Genomic DNA, 20,788 nt, shown 5'->3' with positions numbered 1-20,788 from the left:
AGACAACCAATGCCACGTCTGCAACACTTCTCAATGTCGCCACAGAAAGACTTGCATGTTTAATTTTTTTTTCAGTCATCCATGATGAGTTCCATCACATCTGTGGGACTGGCCAATAGGACCACAGAAGCGCCTTTGTACATGCTTTAAAACATGCTGAAACGAAAGATAGACAATGGTATGGGTCCTGCTAGGTGGAATTTTGCAATGGAGGAAATGTTCGTGGAGCTATTGCAGTAATACTCCTGCATTTATGAGGTTTCCATGAGGGACTACCGCAACAGAGTAAAAAAATGTCAAATAAAAACTATTTTACCTCAGTTCTCTTTGACAGCCCATACTGTCCTCTTCATGCAATCCAGATTTATGTCCATTGTCAGGTTTTCTTTCTTTTTTGGGCTTTTCTGATGACAAGACACACTCTCAGAAAAAAAGGTACAAAAGTTGTCACTGAGGCAGTACCTTTTCAAAAGGCACACATTTGTACCTAAAGAGTCCATATTGGTACCTTAACGGTATATACATATTAGTACCTAAAGTGTACATATTAGTACCTAAAAGGTACAAAAGTGTAGCTTTTGAAAAGGTACCGCCCCAGTGACAGCTTTTGTACCTTTTTTTTTCTGAGAGTGCAGAGCAAAACACGCTGTTTGCTAGCCATTGTTTGTTTACGCTCATGGCACCTTGTCTAGTCCCGCCGTATCGATGACAGCACGCACATCGTTAAAGTCGGCAAGAGATGAATGATCGGGTAGCAATGTGTAGTCTGATAAGCTTCTTGTTCACAAAATGACATGATTTTAGCAGTCAAAATTGCATAATCTGACACAGCGACTGTCGTAACCGACAAAAAAAATAATGTAGTCTGAACCACCCATTAAGGTCAAAATAGTGACTTTCATATAACCAAAAGAAAAAAGTTGAAATATGTTGGGTTTAATTCAATTCTGTTGTTGAAGAAACATCCATATGTTCTTGTTATATCATAACACTTCATGGTTTCTTGATATCTTAGGCTTTGTTTTGACGTGGCTTGTTGGTGCAAGCACAGTCTACATCCCCCAAGCAGAGCAGTGATGAATCAAACAGCTCGAGAGCAGACAATTTAGCCGCTGCAGTTGCATCAATGCCCTCAGTAGCTTCTTTCTGTAAGGCTGATTGTGATTTGAATGGACATTCTGGATGGCCATCTTCATTGTTGCTTGTGAGTGTCATATACAGAATATAATAGATTTAACTAGGAAAGGCTGTCCCAAAACATATATATATATATATATGAAAAATTTATGATTATTTTCACAATAATAAAAGTAATTTTAAAAATGACCCATACTTGGAATTAGTGCTGTGCATTTAACCCATTCAAAGTGCGCGCGCACACACACACACACACACACACACACACACGGAGCAGTGGGCAGCCATTTTTGCTGCGGCACCCGGGGAGCAGTTGGGGGTTTGGTGCCTTGCTCAAGGGCACCTCAGTCGTGGTATTGAAGGTGGAAGAGAGCACTGTACATTCACTCCCCCCACCTACAATCCCTGCTGGTACGAGACTCGAACCCGCAACCTTTTGGGTTACGAGTCCGACTCTCTAACCATTAGGCCAAGTCTCCTCACAGCAGTTGAGATCAAAAAGTTGAAATAGGTTTGTGACTCCTGGGTTCTCCAAAGCATGAAAATATGTTTGCATGCCCACATTTGTTGAAGTTGTCAGAACTGACATTTCACAAATCTCCTCAGAGACTTTATGGAGGGACCAGCGCATTCCTGAAGATGAGAACTCACCTGAATCCACACCAGGCTGAGCGTTTTCTCATTTATCTTCAGAGCTTCAAGATATCTTTCAGTGCATTGGTTTCATTTCTTTTGCCCTCCCACAAACATACTACATTTGCAATGGCAGCTCATTTATCATGTCACTCACCCACAGGAAAAAGTGTCAACACAAATATGAATATTTGTGAAAACAGAATATGACGTTATCACCACAGAAGGCTTTGGAGGACTGCAGAGATGTCAGTAAGGATACTGTATAACTGATTGATTTTAGGGCGAGGAGCCCCTAATGCAGCACAGATGTGATTTTAGAACTGAGTGACCAGATGCGACTGTTTGCCAGCGTCAATGTTTTTGAGGCTGTCTCAGTTGTCACACTGGCTATTTTTTTCAGGATAGAGCATTTAAAATATTTTAAAATAATAATCAGACATATAGAATAACATAAAATGTAAATTACGATGAAGCATAATGTTGTTTAAAATGTTTATATATTCAGAAAAATAATAATCTCTAATGTTTTTGATCACATGCACACACTGTATACATTGCTCATTTGTTTACTTACTTTTATATTATATTATATTATATTATTATACAACATTTCTTTCTGGTTCTCGAATCTGATTGGCTGAGAGCCTTTTCCAGAGGTGCGATATTCTAGTGATAACAGCACTGCAACCATTTCACCATTTGTATCACTCTGCTTGTGGTATTTCTCACAGCGAGTGTTATGGCGGATGCCCAAATCCACTATGATTTTGTAAATAATATAGTTTTTTGTGTCACAGAATGTAGTTTTGAGAGTTTTAGGCGATAATGTAGTTGTTTAGACTTCAAATATGCAGTTTGTTAATAAAGATAACGTCTATTTGAAAATTTGCCTCAACGTTTTTGGAGATGTGAGCTCCAGGGTGTCAGCGGCCATTCAGTGCTCATGAACCTGCTGAGAGCAGACTTACCTCGGCCAGTTCTTCTGGAATTTGCCACTTCAAATTTAGATCAAGTTATTTATAGTATTTATTTTGTGGAGATATATCAGTGCCACACTGTATTTTTTATAAACAGTTTGTTCTATAATAACAACAACAGCAACACATAATAAAATTGTAATAATTAAAAAGAACCAGGTGTAAGATAAACAGGTCAATAATAATTTAGCTCAAAGGGAATCATTTAAGATTTTAAAGGGAACTCCACCATTAATATGTAAGGGAATTAGGACAGAATCACTGTTTTACGGCGGATCACTGAGACGGCCTGCGATTCAGTGAACGAGCCGTATGACATCAATTCTGCAATGGATATCAATATCCAAAATATAGTGAAAACACTATTAATTAGCATAGTAACAAGATCGGCAGTTTAAGACATTAACTTGTGAGCACAAAACACAAGATACTTCTCTTTTCCATATAAATAAGGCTTTATTGGATAAATCTAAGACATATAAACTAATCTAACAGTTCAAACTTTCTGCCTTTTCCTGATTGGACAAGTGAATGTCAGTCGTAATCCTGCCTTTATGTTGCATATTATTCATTTGCCCTTTCTTTTCGTGCAATAAAAACAGAATTTGCCTTGTAAAATATACCCATACCTATGAATACAGTACATGTCCATTTGAATTTATTTGCATTTGACATTGAGCATGCATGAATAATACACATACAAATGCACTCTTCAGCTGAGTGTTCTGCAGTCAGAATGTGTTCATTTCTCCTGTTCTTCGATGACTGGATTAGACCAAAGCCCCCAGCGTGGCTCTGTGCAGTTCAATCACCATATTCCACCCCTCTCAACTGTCACATCACATGGATTATACAGAGACTCCATCAAGCCCAGATTCCACCTCCAGTCGCTGGCAGGTGCTTTTCCCCCCGAGAACACAATCTGTGGGTAGAAGGCCATTGCATGGAAACAAATAATGAAAGAAATAGGCTTTGTGACAGAATGTGATTTAATGGATCTGGCCAGGTGATGGACTCATATTGGACATATTGCAACAAAGAATGGCTTTTTCAACCAAAGTCAAAGGCAAAAAAAGATATTAAACTTATTAAAACATATCCCAGATTTTCATTGGTCTCAGACAGAACCCACTGTACAGTATATCTTAATGGCCCATTGCGGTGTATACATATATACAGTGGGTACGGAAAGTATTCAGACCCCTTTACATTTTTCACTCTTTGTTATATTGCAGCCATTTGCTAAAATCATTTAAGTTAATTTTTTTTCCTCATTAATGTACACACAGCACCCCATATTGACAGAAAAACACAGAATCGTTGACATTTTTGCAGATTTATTAAAAAAGAAAAACTGAAATATCACATGGTCCTAAGTATTCAGACCCTTTGCTGTGACACTCATATATTGTCAGGCTGGTTTTTAGCTGATGGACAGGAGAGTGTCAGGTTCCTGACACCACATCTCATCCCATGGGCCCCTGAACGATCATTTGCTAACATGTTTGTGTCTGTGTCTGCCATCATAGCATCAGCCTTTATACCAGTCCTGCATTTCAATCCATAGTCCTCAGAGCCGTGTCTGAAGTCTAGTTGATGGGTGAAAAAAAAAAGACGTGCAGGGAAGTCAGCAACTGAATTTTTAGCATAGCTGAAAAAACAACAATCATTTCACAGCTTATTCACTCAGGAATTTTCAGCATGTATTTTTTTTTTTTTTTTTTTAATTAAACTTTTTATTTAAAGGATAGCACAAGATCTGTTGTTGTTCAGGTGTTGAACAATGTGTTTCTGTATCTGCGCTTTTTAAAAATGTGTTATTTATTTAATATTCTTTATTTTATACTTATGCACTGTAAAAAATATGATCAGTAAGTCATGGCAACAACAGTTCTTACTGTTATCTCATCAAAATGAGTTGAGCAATTTTATAGTTTATATTTTCTCGTCTTAAGCTATATGAAATTCAACTTTGTTTTTTAGTTGGTTTAATGTAATTTAGTTTAAATTACTTGGACTGGTTAGTTGATTATACAGTACTTAAAAATGTAAGCATCTTTATAAATATATTTATGCAGGCACGTGCACACATAGACATCAAAGGGGGCTTGAGCACCTGCCCTTTTTCTTCCTCGAGAGCAAGTTTATTTTTTTATAAATAAATATATGTGTGCATGTGTGTGTATCTGTTTGCGCACAGCTTTCCCTGTCAAACAAATAAAAAATCTAAATATCAGGTCAGGTCGGGAAATGGAAACTGTGGAGTTCCGATGCCTTTCTACTCTCCGCGTTCGCGCAGGCGCACAGCACAGCAGTATAGCACGATTGGCACATACACATCACAGACCGGCAGAGAGCCTCCCTCCCTTTCCAGTTGTGTTTGTCTTGGTGTGGAGGTGAGTGGTGATGAACAAAAGACTAAGCTACATGTGCCTCGAATTTACAGCTAATTATCCAAAAGACAAAAGGCAAATATAGTTAATTTGTCTTGCTAACATCTATGACTCATGAGAGCTACCGTGGATGTAAGTTAGCTAAAGTTTAGCTAAGGCAATAGGAAGTCTAGTAGGTTAGACCAGTGCGTGTTCTTTCACTGCATGATTCAATTTATTAAAATGCATTTAGAATGATCACAAAATTCAAGATATGGGGCAGAAATTTATATATTTATATCATTTCACATAGTTAATCAGTATCAGTGAAGACTGACATTTTTTCCACCAAAAAGCAGCATGATTACAATTTGATATTGATTTTATACAGCAGTTCAATAAACAATAATTTAATATTAAGGCACTTATGTTTTAGATATAGGGCTTGGGTATCGTTCAAAATTTTTCGATATTGATACCGATACCTTGACTTCGATACCGGTTCCTGAACGATACTTTTTTCGATACCAATTTTATGAAAACAAGATTACATTATCTAAAAAAAACAAAAAAAACTTTGGTTTTATTTTTCAGCTTGTTGATGTTTATAGAAACTCAAAGACTCATCTCCTGAGCCACTGCACAAAGGAACAAAATGTAACCAACATAATAAATCAGTGCAAAATAGTTTTAGATAAACTCAAATAGTCTTCAGTTTACACATCTGTTAGGCTACATTTACACTAGTTAGTGTTCGTTTTAAAACGCATAACATTATTTGTTATATTTATTTGCTCAATGTCTTCTGGGGTTTTGGTTCTCTTACTGTTGTAGATAGCCCAAAGTATAACAAAAATATTATATATCTCTTCATTGTGTTTGGGCCCCCCTGGACGAGCAAACATAGGCACGTGCCTAGAATGCCTATGCGTAAATCCGGCCCTGTTAGACGGCAATCGGAAGTTATTACAAACACTCGATGGTGTTTTAAAGTGAGTTTTGAGTAAAAGCGGAATATAAATCTTATTTATTGTCTTATGTAGCATGATGCTACAGTTTGCATAAATGATCACATAACACACGCTTTCGGTCATGTAACGTTAGTATAAACGGACATCTGCATATGATCGGAACGCCACGCAGCTCCCGTGCTACTCTCCATTGGAAATGGATGACCGGTCTGTCACTTGAAACGCAGTGGAAACGCCAGTATGACGAGGATCGTTTTCATTTGAAAACATAAATGCACCAGTGTAAATGTAGCCTTACATCTATGGGGGCTGGGACGTATTCACATTACAGCCTCACGTGTGCGCCACATCTCTGAGTGTAACCGGTGTTAACTAGTAGGTGTGTTTGACTTGACGCGAACTGACTGTGCAGACCGATCTGTGTATTACAGTACCACGAGAGCTAAGGAGAGCAGACTGCTCCATACGCTTTCGAATCGCTCTCGCGGATGATCGATCTGCTCCGCACCTCTTCTAGTCGAACACACCAGCTAGTGCTGCAGGCTTATTGGCTCACTGACGCTGATGAGTTTAACCCCTTAGGTATCGAAATTTGGTACCGAACAACGAGATGTTTTTCAATACTCGATGGTATCGAGGCAATTCGGTCGGTACCTAAAAAGTATCGAACTCGATACCCCACCCTATTTAGATACAATATTACCTGTTTTTGCTCTATTTCGCCAACAAATATAAGTCCAATTTCATGGGTTGCAGAAGGCCTGGGTTACTTTTGAGGTCTGCTACAAATATGGAATTGGCTACAAAAAAAACAAAAAACATAGTCTATAGGCTCATATGTATGCACGTTTAATCACTAAATGATCGCGATCTCGATTAAAACACACGCGATCTTATTCCTAAATGACGGTGATTCCGCTGTCTATTAAACCTTTGAAAACACAATCACATCGGAATACGTAAACCTGCTTTCGCACAGCCGCTGATGCAGAGAGAGCAGCGCTCATCATGTATCCTAAGCTTTATGTTTGAAACAGTCTACACAAACAGTTTTACACAGTAGGCTTAATTTCTGTGTTGCAAACATTAAATAATAACGAAAGTATTTGGAGAAAGTTTTTAATCCGGATATAGACTCGAATAAAATCGAGTAATTAATCTTTGGAACTAATGATACGCTTCAAATATAGATTGTATGTGTTAGATTATGCCAGTAGGTGGCAAACAGTGACTGCTACTATTTGATGTCTGAATCATTCAAGAGATTCGTTCAAAAACTCTGGACGAAACAAGTCTTCATTTTTTTTTTTCAAAAGATTTTTTAGCTACATAATGAATTCATTTAAATTAATAAATATTTTTAAATAGGCTCATTTATAAAATTTTAGACATTTCTAAATAGACTCATTTATAACATAAAAATATTTTGTCAGAAATTCAAATTACATATTTTCTTTGGTTGTCTAAAGTTTGTTTTCGGAGAAGCATACAAATACATAGTCTAACATATCTGACATCTAACTAATACCGACTGAACTGTTTATAGCCTATTATGTTACATGTTACTATGTATGTTTATGAACTATTGTATGTATTATGTAGTTCTGCAACCAACCCAACCACCCCCAGGCCCCCCCCCTTTCTTTTGGTTCGTTCCGCAACCCATGCAATTTGCTCTCTGAGCAACATGACGATGTTTCGTTCCTGAATGAATCAACCGTTTAAATAATTCGATTAAATCGAAATGACTCGCTTATTAACAGTGACTTGCTGCCACCTACTGGCGGTTTTAATTTTACATTTAAAGTATCTTTAAATTTTTTAAATATAATTTCAAATATCAGTATGCAACGTTTTATGCTTAAAATATCAAAACAGTATTAATGCATTTGTAACTGCAGGTTAGAAAAAATGGCTTTATGAAGGTAAAAATGCCCATAAAAGGTAAAAAATAAATTTAAACTTATTGGAAAAGTTTAATTTCTATCACTGCTGTGAACTGATCACCACACAGAATATGCAGAATATCAAAAATTTTAGGAGTCAGCTGTCCACGGTTGTCCTTAAGATACCAGCACAATAACACTCAGCAAAATATTGTCTAATTATTAGGGCTGTGAATCTCTGGGTAGAGAGCGAATCGATTCGATTCACGATTCATAGGTTTTCAATTCGATTCAAGAACGATTTTTGCAAATCTAGAACGATTCAATTCGATTCGATTCCCAATTAAATTTGATTCGATTTGATTAACGATTCGATTCTGCATTCTTTAAGTGCATTCACAGGATTATTTAAATGGGGGCAAATTACACAGCAGCCTTTATGGTTAGAGAACGTCTAGGTTACTTGTGTAACCCTCGTTCCCTGAAGGAGGGAACGGAGACGTTACGTCAGTGACTGACGAATTGGGATCTCGCCCGAGAGCCCAATCACCTTCGAGTGTTAACTAAACAAGCCAATGACAGTTGGCGTGCGTGCTTCGCCACGCGCACCCCGCCCCGCAGCGCGGGTATAAAAGGAGAGCGCGTGCAAACGCACATCAGTTTTTCGCTGAGGAGCCGAGACTACGTGCCCCGGCCGTACAGCGGTGGTACAGCAACTGTGGCAACGGAACGTAACGTCTCCGTTCCCTCCTTCAGGGAACGAGGGTTACACAAGTAACCTAGACGTTCCCATTCAGTCAGCCACGTTCAACGTTACGTCAGTGCCTGACGAATTGGGATCCGTATGGAAAACGCCACTATTGCGGACCCCCTCCAGTGCCCTGCGGAAGCCGGCAAGTCCCCCCACACCAGCGGGGGCGGAAGATAGGACAGCGGCTAGGCAGAGGTGACCGCCACTGCTGTTCCATACAGTGGTGCATTGGATAACACTGGGAAAGCGTACCCAGTGGGGACGCTACGGAAGCCACATCCCGCACATAGGAGGTATTATGTGGAATTACACATATGGACTGGCCCAGGGCAGTACTACATATGGAAGTCTCTGCGGTAGACTCAACCCACCTGGGGTGAGATCACTACACTGCAGAGATGGCAGTGAACGACTGCCAGGGAAAGACACGGGCTCACCGAGAGGGGAGCCGTACCGTGGAAGAATACACATGTGGGATCACCCGAAGGGGGAATCACTACACACGGGCACCTAGCCCAGCACAAGGGCTGACCTTGGGCATGCACACGAGTGCTGAGCCTGGCGTCTGGCGCTCCGCCACGCCTGACCGCCGAGGGTGCGGGAGGAACTCCACCAGGGTTCGCCATGGGGAACTGAATGAGGAGCACAAGAGCGCACGTATCCGGTCCGTAGAGGGGAATGGCGCAGCAAGCGTGATCGACACCGAGCAGGTCCGGTGTTACTGCCTACCTGAGGCGAGTACACGAGAGGACACGGGCTCTACACGGAGATTATAGAATCTCGCAAACGTGTTAGGCGTCGCCCAGCCGGCAGCTCTACAGATGTCTGCTATCGAGGCGCCCCGCGCCAATGCCCAAGAAGATGCCACTCACAGGATTATTTAAATGGGGGCAAATTACACAGCAGCCTTTATGGTTAGAGAACGTCTAGGTTACTTGTGTAACCCTCGTTCCCTGAAGGAGGGAACGGAGACGTTACGTCAGTGACTGACGAATTGGGATCTCGCCCGAGAGCCCAATCACCTTCGAGTGTTAACTAAACAAGCCAATGACAGTTGGCGTGCGTGGTTCGCCACGTGCACCCTGCCCCGCAGCGCGGGTATAAAAGGAGAGCCAGTCACTGACGTAACGTTGAACGTGACTGACTGAATGGGAACCATAAGTTACAGAAAAAAAAACCACTTTTTTCCATTGTTAGATGCTAGTTTAATGATGCTATGGCATGACATGGCATATAGGAATTTATGTAAGATTTAAAAAAAAAAAAGTTTTAAAAGTATTATGTATAGGCTAACATTTTGGCACATCAGGGGCATAACCATCATTTCAGAAGTGACAGAAATGTCAAATACAATAATTTTATGTATGTATGTTTTATTATGATTTTTTTTTTTTTACAAGGAATTCTTTTCTTATCTCTTACTTTGAATTTGCTATAAGACATCAAATACACTGCTGGACAATAATCAATCATTTGTAATCCGTCATTTTTTCCTAATGGCAATTTTATGATCGTTTTATATGCTACAAACAATTATTTCAATTTTCTGCACAGAATAAGGTAGAAAATATACTTTATAGTTTCTGTACTGTTATAAATGATATGTCAATTAGCACTGCATCATTCATAAATTTGATTTATTTATTGTGTTTTTGTCTTAACGTTTCATCAGTTCATTCTGCTTTTTATTCAGTTTAGCTGCAGATATAGCCTGGCACGTCTTAAGTTCTCTGAGCGCGAGATCACTTCTCTTTCAGTGCGAAAACGTCTATCTCATTTTCATAAAATAAAGTGTTATAGTATTTAACTTTTCCTCTCCATCGGCGAATTATGTTTCTGAAAGAAAACGCACCCGATGTCTGTTTGCTATAGCAACAAACGCTACTTTCATGCATCTGATTATTAGATAAACATCGCGTTTTTATTTCAAGCTTGTTGTTAATGCTGTGGTTATTTTAACAGTTTCCTTTGTACAGTCGGTTAAACGACATTGTTAAAACACATTTATCATTCAATGGAGCTGTGAGTATGCTTTAGACACTTAAATTTTTGCCCCGTCCATGCAATAAATGCGCAGTCTTCGACTGCTCAGGTAATGTCGTCGGCATGACCGAGAGCCATTAAAAAACTAAAGAAAAGGAAAACGACTTCACTTTAGCATTACTGGCCACGAGTACTAAGGAGAGATCACGCATCAGCTGCTCAAAAAATGTGTCAGTGAGACGAACGGAGCGCGAGCACAATCTTGTGACAGTCGCAGTCGTTAAATAGTGGAGCGCGTGAAGGAGAGATGTGAGGGCACGAACACTGTTCAAGGTCTCCATTAATTCGTGCTTGTAGTAATTTAATTTGTATAATGTATATATTTTGAAAGCATTGAATCGCTATAGAAATCGCGATTCATTCGATTCTTAGCGTTTTAAATCGATTACTGTCCAAAATCGATGATTCACGATTCAAAATCCATGTTTCAAGATCGATGCATATGCATCGTCAGGGTTTGTAATCGATGCATCTAGAAAACGAGTGAATCGTTACACCCCTACTAATTATCATTATCGATAAAATCCCAGAAAATATTGAGATATATTTTTGTCAATATCGCACCTAATATATTTAACGTTTCGTTTAGAAAAAAATTTAAATAAATATGAGAAGTGCCCTTTTTTCCACTTGAGCCCCTGCCCCTCAAAATGTCTGTGCACATCCCTGTATTTATGTAATAATATTAAATTATTATTCGCTTTAGTGTAAATTTGTCACATCAGACTTTTCAGCATTTTTAGCATTTCAGCAATAATTTTCAAGATTTTAAAAGATTTTAAAGGTTAGCGCAATATTTAGGTATGCAGGGTTTTTCAGAAAAATGCATTGCATTACATAACTGTGTCATTTAGTAATTAAATAAACATTCTTTGTCTATTTCGCCTTGATAAACACACTTGGTACTTGAGCACTCCTAAACGTATCGACCATGGCCATTGTCTGAGAGAAGACAAAGGAGAGAGTTATTTTTATTTATATTGGTGGTACAGAACCGGCTATGCATAGATCACAACTGTACTATTGACCCCATATTTTGACATATGTATAACTATATTCAAGGTGCCTTTAACAGCACAATATGGATTGGAGGTCATGTTGGCTGCTTGCCCAAGAACAACTGTAGAATGAGATTTTTTTCCCTCTTTGACTCTATATGTTCTTGCATTATTATTCCAGTTTGTATGAAATGCAGTGCTAGCTCATCCACATTTGACACTGGGAGATGCATATAAATGCAAAACTGATTTACAAATGACTGACACAAATATTTCCCTGTGGGAATTTATCATAGCCCACAGTCCGTCACTCCACATTACAATGCAAATGTCAAGGCCAAGCTGCTTTAGTATTTATTGAAACACACACCATCATTTTTCCCTTTTATCATTTAAGTCGATTTTTCTGAATTGTTTTTTTGTTGGTTTATAAGTGTTTGCATATTCTGCAACACACCAAATGACCACCTCAAGAATGACTTTGGTGGTGAGTATAATTTTAAACCTACCCACAGGCATTAAGTCAAACTTCATTTGCAAACATTTTATAAAATGTGTATGAGCTGTGCAAAAAAATAAATAATTCTACATATCTAAGTGAGATATAGCCACATTCAGTGTAAACAAAGGAGAGAATTACACTCTCACACTTGCCAAAACACACCTTTGTCCGTTTTGTCTCCTGAGTTCCTTTTATGTAATGGAATTTTTATGAGGCTGCAATCTTGTGACAGTCGCAGTCGTTAAATAGTGGAGCGCGTGAAGGAGAGATGTGAGGGCACGAACACTGTTCAAGGTCTCCATTAATTCGTGCTTGTAGTAATTTAATTTGTATAATGTATATATTTTGAAAGCATTGAATCGCTATAGAAATCGCGATTCATTCGATTCTTAGCGTTTTAAATCGATTACTGTCCAAAATCGATGATTCACGATTCAAAATCCATGTTTCAAGATCGATGCATATGCATCGTCAGGGTTTGTAATCGATGCATCTAGAAAACGAGTGAATCGTTACACCCCTACTAATTATCATTATCGATAAAATCCCAGAAAATATTGAGATATATTTTTGTCAATATCGCACCTAATATATTTAACGTTTCGTTTAGAAAAAAATTTAAATAAATATGAGAAGTGCCCTTTTTTCCACTTGAGCCCCTGCCCCTCAAAATGTCTGTGCACATCCCTGTATTTATGTAATAATATTAAATTATTATTCGCTTTAGTGTAAATTTGTCACATCAGACTTTTCAGCATTTTTAGCATTTCAGCAATAATTTTCAAGATTTTAAAAGATTTTAAAGGTTAGCGCAATATTTAGGTATGCAGGGTTTTTCAGAAAAATGCATTGCATTACATAACTGTGTCATTTAGTAATTAAATAAACATTCTTTGTCTATTTCGCCTTGATAAACACACTTGGTACTTGAGCACTCCTAAACGTATCGACCATGGCCATTGTCTGAGAGAAGACAAAGGAGAGAGTTATTTTTATTTATATTGGTGGTACAGAACCGGCTATGCATAGATCACAACTGTACTATTGACCCCATATTTTGACATATGTATAACTATATTCAAGGTGCCTTTAACAGCACAATATGGATTGGAGGTCATGTTGGCTGCTTGCCCAAGAACAACTGTAGAATGAGATTTTTTTCCCTCTTTGACTCTATATGTTCTTGCATTATTATTCCAGTTTGTATGAAATGCAGTGCTAGCTCATCCACATTTGACACTGGGAGATGCATATAAATGCAAAACTGATTTACAAATGACTGACACAAATATTTCCCTGTGGGAATTTATCATAGCCCACAGTCCGTCACTCCACATTACAATGCAAATGTCAAGGCCAAGCTGCTTTAGTATTTATTGAAACACACACCATCATTTTTCCCTTTTATCATTTAAGTCGATTTTTCTGAATTGTTTTTTTGTTGGTTTATAAGTGTTTGCATATTCTGCAACACACCAAATGACCACCTCAAGAATGACTTTGGTGGTGAGTATAATTTTAAACCTACCCACAGGCATTAAGTCAAACTTCATTTGCAAACATTTTATAAAATGTGTATGAGCTGTGCAAAAAAATAAATAATTCTACATATCTAAGTGAGATATAGCCACATTCAGTGTAAACAAAGGAGAGAATTACACTCTCACACTTGCCAAAACACACCTTTGTCCGTTTTGTCTCCTGAGTTCCTTTTATGTAATGGAATTTTTATGAGGCTGTCGATCACATGCTCAGTGACATTAATAGTTGTGCGTGTGTAAGTGTGTGTGCGTGCTTTTTTACTGACATTAGCATTGATATTACTGTAGTTCAGGTTTTATGTCTCATGACTTTTTCCTAGCCATCAGTGTAGAAATGTTTTAGGACAAGCTTGCATTTGAAACACCACACGAATGCACAAAACATGTATTTTTTTAAAACCCTCTTTTGTTTCTCTCACACCTTTGTTCATACTTCAAACCATATCATGCATTTTCTTTTGTTTCATAGGTTTATTCATTTAGTTTAGTATGGTGTTAATTTTCAATGAGAGCTTATTTACCTCACTTATTTTACTATTTACTTACTCTGTGCCATTCCAATCTTGTATGACTTACTGGTAACACTTTAGTACAGGGAACAACTCTCACTATTAACTAGTTGCTTATTAGCATGCATATTACTAGCATATTTGTACTTATTAGTTTATTAGTACTTATAAAGCACATATTCTGCATGACCATATTCTACATCCCTAATCCTACCCAATACCTAAACTTAACATCTACCTTACTAAGCAGTAATTAGGCATTTATTGAGACAAAAGTCGTAATTAAGAGTTCATTAATAGCGAGAATTGGATGTTAAAATAAAGTGTGACCGATTGCCACACTTAATTTTAAGGTCCAATTCTCGCTATTAACAAACCATTAACTACGATGTTTGCCTCAATAAACTCCTAATTACTGCTTATTAATAGTTAGTAAGGTAGTTGTTAAATTTAGGTATTGGGTAGGATTAGGGATGTAGAATATGGTCATGCAGAATATGTGCTTTATAAGTACTAATAAACAGCCAGTCGGTCAGGCATGCTAATAAGCAACTAGTTAATAGTATGAATTGGTCCATATACTAAAGTTTTACCTGACCGACTTACTTTCTTGCTTCAAACACAAAAAGACATTATTAGAAAAATATCCAAACTGCTCTTTTGTAAACAATGGAAGTGAATGATGGTCCCTGGTCCTCATCCACTTTTATTCTATGGACAAAAAGCAGCTTGAACATTCTCCTAAATATCTCCTTTACTGTTTCACGAAAGAAAAGGTCATGCCGATAACAGTCTTACAGTGATATTAATACATACATTTACCAAGATCATTTTCACTACAATTGATAATTGAGATGCAAAGTAATTGAATGAAATTCAATGATATCCGTTACCACAGATGACAGTGACTATTAAGAAAATATCTGACTGCTGAATTCCATGATTGTCCAATTAGAATGCAGTATTGCAGAGAGCCATGTACCAAAGGTAGTTCATTGCTAAACATTAGCTATATAGGCGATATCAAGATTTCCATTAGTCTTTCTGAGTGCATGTGCTCTTGCGTATTTCTGCCTGTGAATGCATGTCGTGTATGTACGTTCTTAACATTTAATGTATGCAAATGTATGCGTTTGTGCGCATCGACATGGCTTCCGTCCCGGACATGTCAATGCGTCTCTCATAATTGTTTCTACGTAACTCTTCTTGTTGCCAACAATTTTTGCACCTTTACAATGTTGCAATCCCAGGTAAAAGTGATTCTCCACATCGGAGCATCGCTTTCTACATATTTATGTACGCACTATATGTACGTTCACATGGCTCTGTGCCATGACTGTAAGTACATATGAGTGGATGTTTGTTTGTATAAATTATTTCTATATAATTTATCATGTTTGCACAGACTAGTCCATGTGTCTTTATCTGTACATAGTTCTATTTGCAACTCAATTTCCAAAGGCAAAATTACAATTTGCAATTGGTAAATTCAAAAAGATCGCACTCAAATTTTAATTGGACACCTACTAGCAGAAGGGACCAGAGATGAGCTCTGAGTCTTTTTGGAAATGCAGCTGGGACCTTGTTTTTCTGAAAACCTTGTCATGACGGAATCCATTTACAAAGCTAAACGAGAGAGCCAAAGCTTCAGAAGCACCCGCAAGAGCCACTGCCTCACTAAAACACGATAAAAGGAATCATGGGACAGCCTTGAAGTGAGTCTATTTTAAACTTGTGTGTGCCCGATTAATGAACGGCACCACCAGATAGCCATGGCTTCTCTCTCATACCCTCATTAATGAACAAACTCACCATGAAGCTATTTTTAGCTCCCATCAATGGGCTGTAAAAATCCTCAATGTGAATTGACAACAAAATACATGCAACAATTTGGTGTACAAATGTGAAAAGTGCCCTCGATTCAGTCCAAAAGGTTCAGCTGTCATTTTCTACTGTATAAGTATGTCTAGAAATTAAAGGCCGATTCCTAACACAAGTCTTTTCGTGTTTGGTTGACAGCTGAGGACACATGTGGTGATACTCTGAGGGGTTCAAGTGGCATCATTACGAGTCCCAATTTCCCGAGTGAATATTACAATAGTGCGGACTGTACGTGGACCATACTTGCTGATCCCGGAGACACCATCTCCATCATTTTTACAGACTTCCAGACGGAGGAAAAGTACGATTACTTGGAGGTGGAGGGGTCCGAGCCACCAACAATATGGTGAGTCCAAATGCCTTGCCCACCGGTGTTTATTCCCATGCTCATCTGTCTTGTGGCGTTTTGGTGCAAACGGTAGCAGCTTCTTGTCGAATCTTTGCCTAATCCCATGGACATCTTAAATGAGCCATCGCCCCCATCCGTGATCTCACCTTTGTAACTGTGTGTTATCCTTCGAGTCTGTGATTTAAATGTAATCTTGCATGTTTTAACAGCAAGTGTTCCTCAATTAGTGTTGTCGCCGTGCCTATGCATCATGTGTTGTTTCCAGCTAAACCTTAAGGATGTAATTGTTAGTCATAATGGAAGCGTCTAATGTTTTCTAATGTTTATATCATCATAATATTTCACCTCTGCTGCTTATTGATTGGGCTTAAATTGGGCTATTGATTCACTCCTTCCAACCATGTCTACCCTGGTGATGATGGGTAAAAGATGGGTAATCTTAAAAGTTTTTTTTGTTTGTTTTCTTCTTCGTATGCTGTGCTACATTTGTTAAAAGGGAAAAATCCATTGTGTGCTTGTGCTGCATGCAGTTCTTAAAGGAAATTAACATTAGTATTGATCGCCTGAAATGCCCTTCCTCTTCACTTTAACATTATAAATTGAACTCAAGCCAAGTTTTTAATTACATCTCATTTGGAAAGTATGGCTTTTATATCAGTCAGTGTCATATAGGGCTGCATGGAGTGCTCAAATGTTGCTGTTTTTAGGAGTGCCAACTGCCCCGTGTGATACTGAATCGTCACATGCTTAAGGGAACAGAATATAGTCCCATATTAAATCCACATGAAGCTCAGTATATTCCATATTATAACATCTTCCACCCAAACAGCTACATAGCTAAATTTAAATTAGACAGTCTGTAAACTCTGTCAGTTTCTTTTGTAAGCCTCAGAGTATAAAATATAAAAGGTAATTGTGAGTCAAATTTAAGAAATCAGTGTTACTTTATTGTTATTTATAGTTTAGTGTAGTATTTAATAATATATGGAATTCTTTTTATGTTTTCAGTTTTCATTTTAATTTTAGATTTATGTTTTAAGAATTTTATCTTGTGCTTTTGTGATTTTTATTATTTGTTATATACAGTATACAGGTGCATCTCAATAAATTAGAATGTCGTGGAAAAGTTCATTTATTTCAGTAATTCAACTCAAATTGTGAAACTTGTGTATTAAATAAATTCAATGCACACAGACTGAAGTAGTTTAAGTCTTTGTTTCTTTTAATTGTGATGATTTTGGCTCACATTTAACAAAAACCCACCAATTCACTATCTCAACAAATTAGAATACTTCATAAGACCAATAAAAAATTTTTTTAGTGAATTGTTGGCCTTCTGGAAAGTATGTTCATATACTGTACATGTACTCAATACTGTGTGTGTATATTGATATAGCATTCATAAATTATTGTAGTTTTAGTGATTTTTAGTACTTCAATTTAAATTTATTTCAGTTTATTGCTAAAGTAACATTTTATTTCTAACTTTTTAATAAAAAAAATGTTCAGTCTTGTTTCATTTACCAATTTTTTTATAGTTTTAGTTGAAAACAACACATTGTCAGACATAAAATCTTACTCTGCGATATCAAGGCACATTTGTGGGATTTAAAGTGGCAATTAAAAAAATTAAATTAAATAAATTCTATTGAGATTAACATTTTTACTCTGAGCTGGAAATGTCCTTCCATGGTTTTTTTATGCATATCACTGGTGCGCATTCTTCACTGGGTTTGTTCATTAAAATGTCTAAAATACAAAGCACTTTTAAGTTTAGGTCTTTTCATCTTAAAATATAAATGTACAATCATTTTTCCCTGGAGTTATAATTTATCTAGTTAAAAGCTAATGTAATTGATGTGTGTGTAATAGCATGTGACACTTTATCACACTAAAATTATTTATTTAAAAAAAAAAAGTTGCATGTCAGTAAACCAAAGTCAAGCATCTCAAATACATTTAGCACTTAACTCAGTCATGCAGTGACTATTTTTGCCGCAGGCCCTGTGACTTTGTAGCATTTTGTTTTAGTGTACCCTGTACTCATATGTTATCTGCCATCAAGAGTTTACCTAAAACTCAAATCTGGTGTAAAGAAATCCATATCATCCTAAAAAGACAGCAAGAGTATCCCTAACTCTCCTCTGCGGAAGTTGGCAACCCTAGAAGTTCCATTAAATGCTTGTAAGATTTTCTATGATTTGAAGCAAGTGGTCGAGGGTGTACGTAATGGTTTCAGGCATGCAGCGGTGACGTGTTAACACATTGTTTACAGTGATTTATTCAAGACAGTCTCTTTGCGGCAAGCGAGGGGATGTCAAAGAGGATTTTTAAAGCGAGCCAGAGAGCCTGATTTGAATATGCATGTTATGTAGATGAGCCGGTCCTTCTCCAATGCTGATTGCTGCATAAACAAAGCACAGCGGACATCTGAGGGAGCTGCTGATACATGTAGATGTGAATGCAACAAGCTTCACTGCCCCGTGTTTGCACTGCTCATTCATCCGAGACTAGATCAACAGATAAACCTGCCTCATCACTTAATCATATCTGGCATTAGTTTTACTGCGCATTAATCTGTCTTGTGTATAATTAATTTGTTTTGCAAACTTGTGTGTGCCCGACCTTTTTTTGTGAATTCGGATTAGGTGACGCCACCCCTCACCTCATCACAGATCTAGCCTGTCGTTTACAGAGTGTCCTGACATCTCTCTCACGTGCTTCTGGGTCACCGCCTTTCAATGATTACCTCTTATTGGATTAGTCAAAGCCAGGAGACACTGGAAACTCCTGAATAAAGCACCACAGGTAGTTCGGTGTGCTCCAGTGATGCATAATTGATATCTTTAATAAAGGATGAGCTTCATTCTCTGTGCTGCAGTCTTAGTGCTCTCTGATTGAGCAGCTTGTTTACTGAAATGTTTTCTGCTCAAAGTATCTCTGCATTTTGGGCAGGTCGCCCTGCCAGCGCCCATGATGCCCCCGGAGCTCAGAGTTCAAGCAGGTTAAGGGTAGCTGTGCTGGAAATTGAAATGATAATGTAGATATATTAATATGATAATTTATTGGCTATTTTGCACCTGTTTTCTGTTGCAAAGACAATTTAGAAAAACAAAGAGTGTTAGTTCAAAGCACGTACTGTATCTTATCTGAGGTTACATCTAAAATGCTTCATTTTTATTCTTGCTAGTGCAAATGTTTAATTAGTAAATTACACCAACAGTTACTGTTGCATTTCATGGAATTATTTGCAGCTAATTGTCAATTAATGATGTTGTAAATGGTGTGTGATAATTAGAAAGGGAGGCATTTGCTATTTTTGCATTAATATGAAGGGTTTAATTCTTCATTTTAATCTTTGCATGTAACAGCAAAGAAAAAAATTATGTAAAGTGTGATATTATTATTAAAGCTGCAGTCTGTAACTTTTTTTGGGTAAAAATGAACCGAAATCAATATTTGAGCAAGTACATAACCAGCCAGTGTTCAAAACTATCGCCTTACTTTAGCCCGATTCCTAATGGCCAGCTTATAATAATGTTTTCTAATTTGAGTGATACGGATAGGTTTTCACGGGAAATTCGAGCATGCCGCTGCGTCATTACGTCATGTCTATAAACATAAAGAAGTTGTCCCGGCTACTATCGCATGTGAGGATCCTGCAGGTAGCGGATCGTTTATAACCTTTTCTCACAGCAGCTAGAATAATTAAATGTATAATTTTAATGGCGGATTATAATCCAGAAAGGATTGTGTTTATGAATGAAATTAAATTATATTCCAGTTATAAATGTGCTTCTGATTACAGATAGCCTTGGATTACAAAGATTTGTATTTTTAAGAAATCCAGTTCGAAGGAAGCATAATTTGCTTTTTGGGTTAAAAGAATTTCTTAATATGAAATTTGAAGAGTATGACAATTAGATTAGACTGTGTAGAAATTTAAATCGACATGCTAATACACACTATACTCATAGTCACCAATGCTGATGTTGTTAACATTAATCATTTGAAAATAAAGTATAACAATAATAATAATTTGCACGGTTTGATGTGATATGAGCTAACCGATCTTTAGATTAAATCACCATTGGTAGCATGATTTATTGTAATGCTTTTTTCCTCAGTTGGTCAGAACAAACATGGCAAACTTGTTACTTGTTCAGATGGTGACTGACTGCCACACATAGCTACTGTAGGATCTGTCTCACAACAGACCCACCTACATGATGGAG

At 37.5% G+C, this 20,788-nt stretch overlaps 1 protein-coding gene across 1 annotated transcript in view; it reads left to right on the top strand.

The window, feature by feature from the left end:
• Positions 1-20,788, top strand: part of LOC107570536 (CUB and sushi domain-containing protein 3-like) — a gene marked incomplete at both ends in the record, with an annotated part of 308,112 nt that overhangs the window by 56,264 nt on the left and 231,060 nt on the right. Inside the window, 1 exon segment of the mRNA XM_016256763.1 lies at positions 16,343-16,550. Within this exon segment, the coding sequence (XP_016112249.1) occupies positions 16,343-16,550 (208 nt within the window).

The sequence above is a fragment of the Sinocyclocheilus grahami genome, unplaced genomic scaffold (genome assembly GCF_001515645.1).
Source record: "Sinocyclocheilus grahami isolate Dianchi unplaced genomic scaffold, SAMN03320097.WGS_v1.1 scaffold1471.1, whole genome shotgun sequence".
NCBI lineage: Eukaryota > Metazoa > Chordata > Actinopteri > Cypriniformes > Cyprinidae > Sinocyclocheilus > Sinocyclocheilus grahami.
Note: the sequence above shows the minus strand (reverse complement) of the source record. Positions and strands in the feature narration are given on the sequence as shown.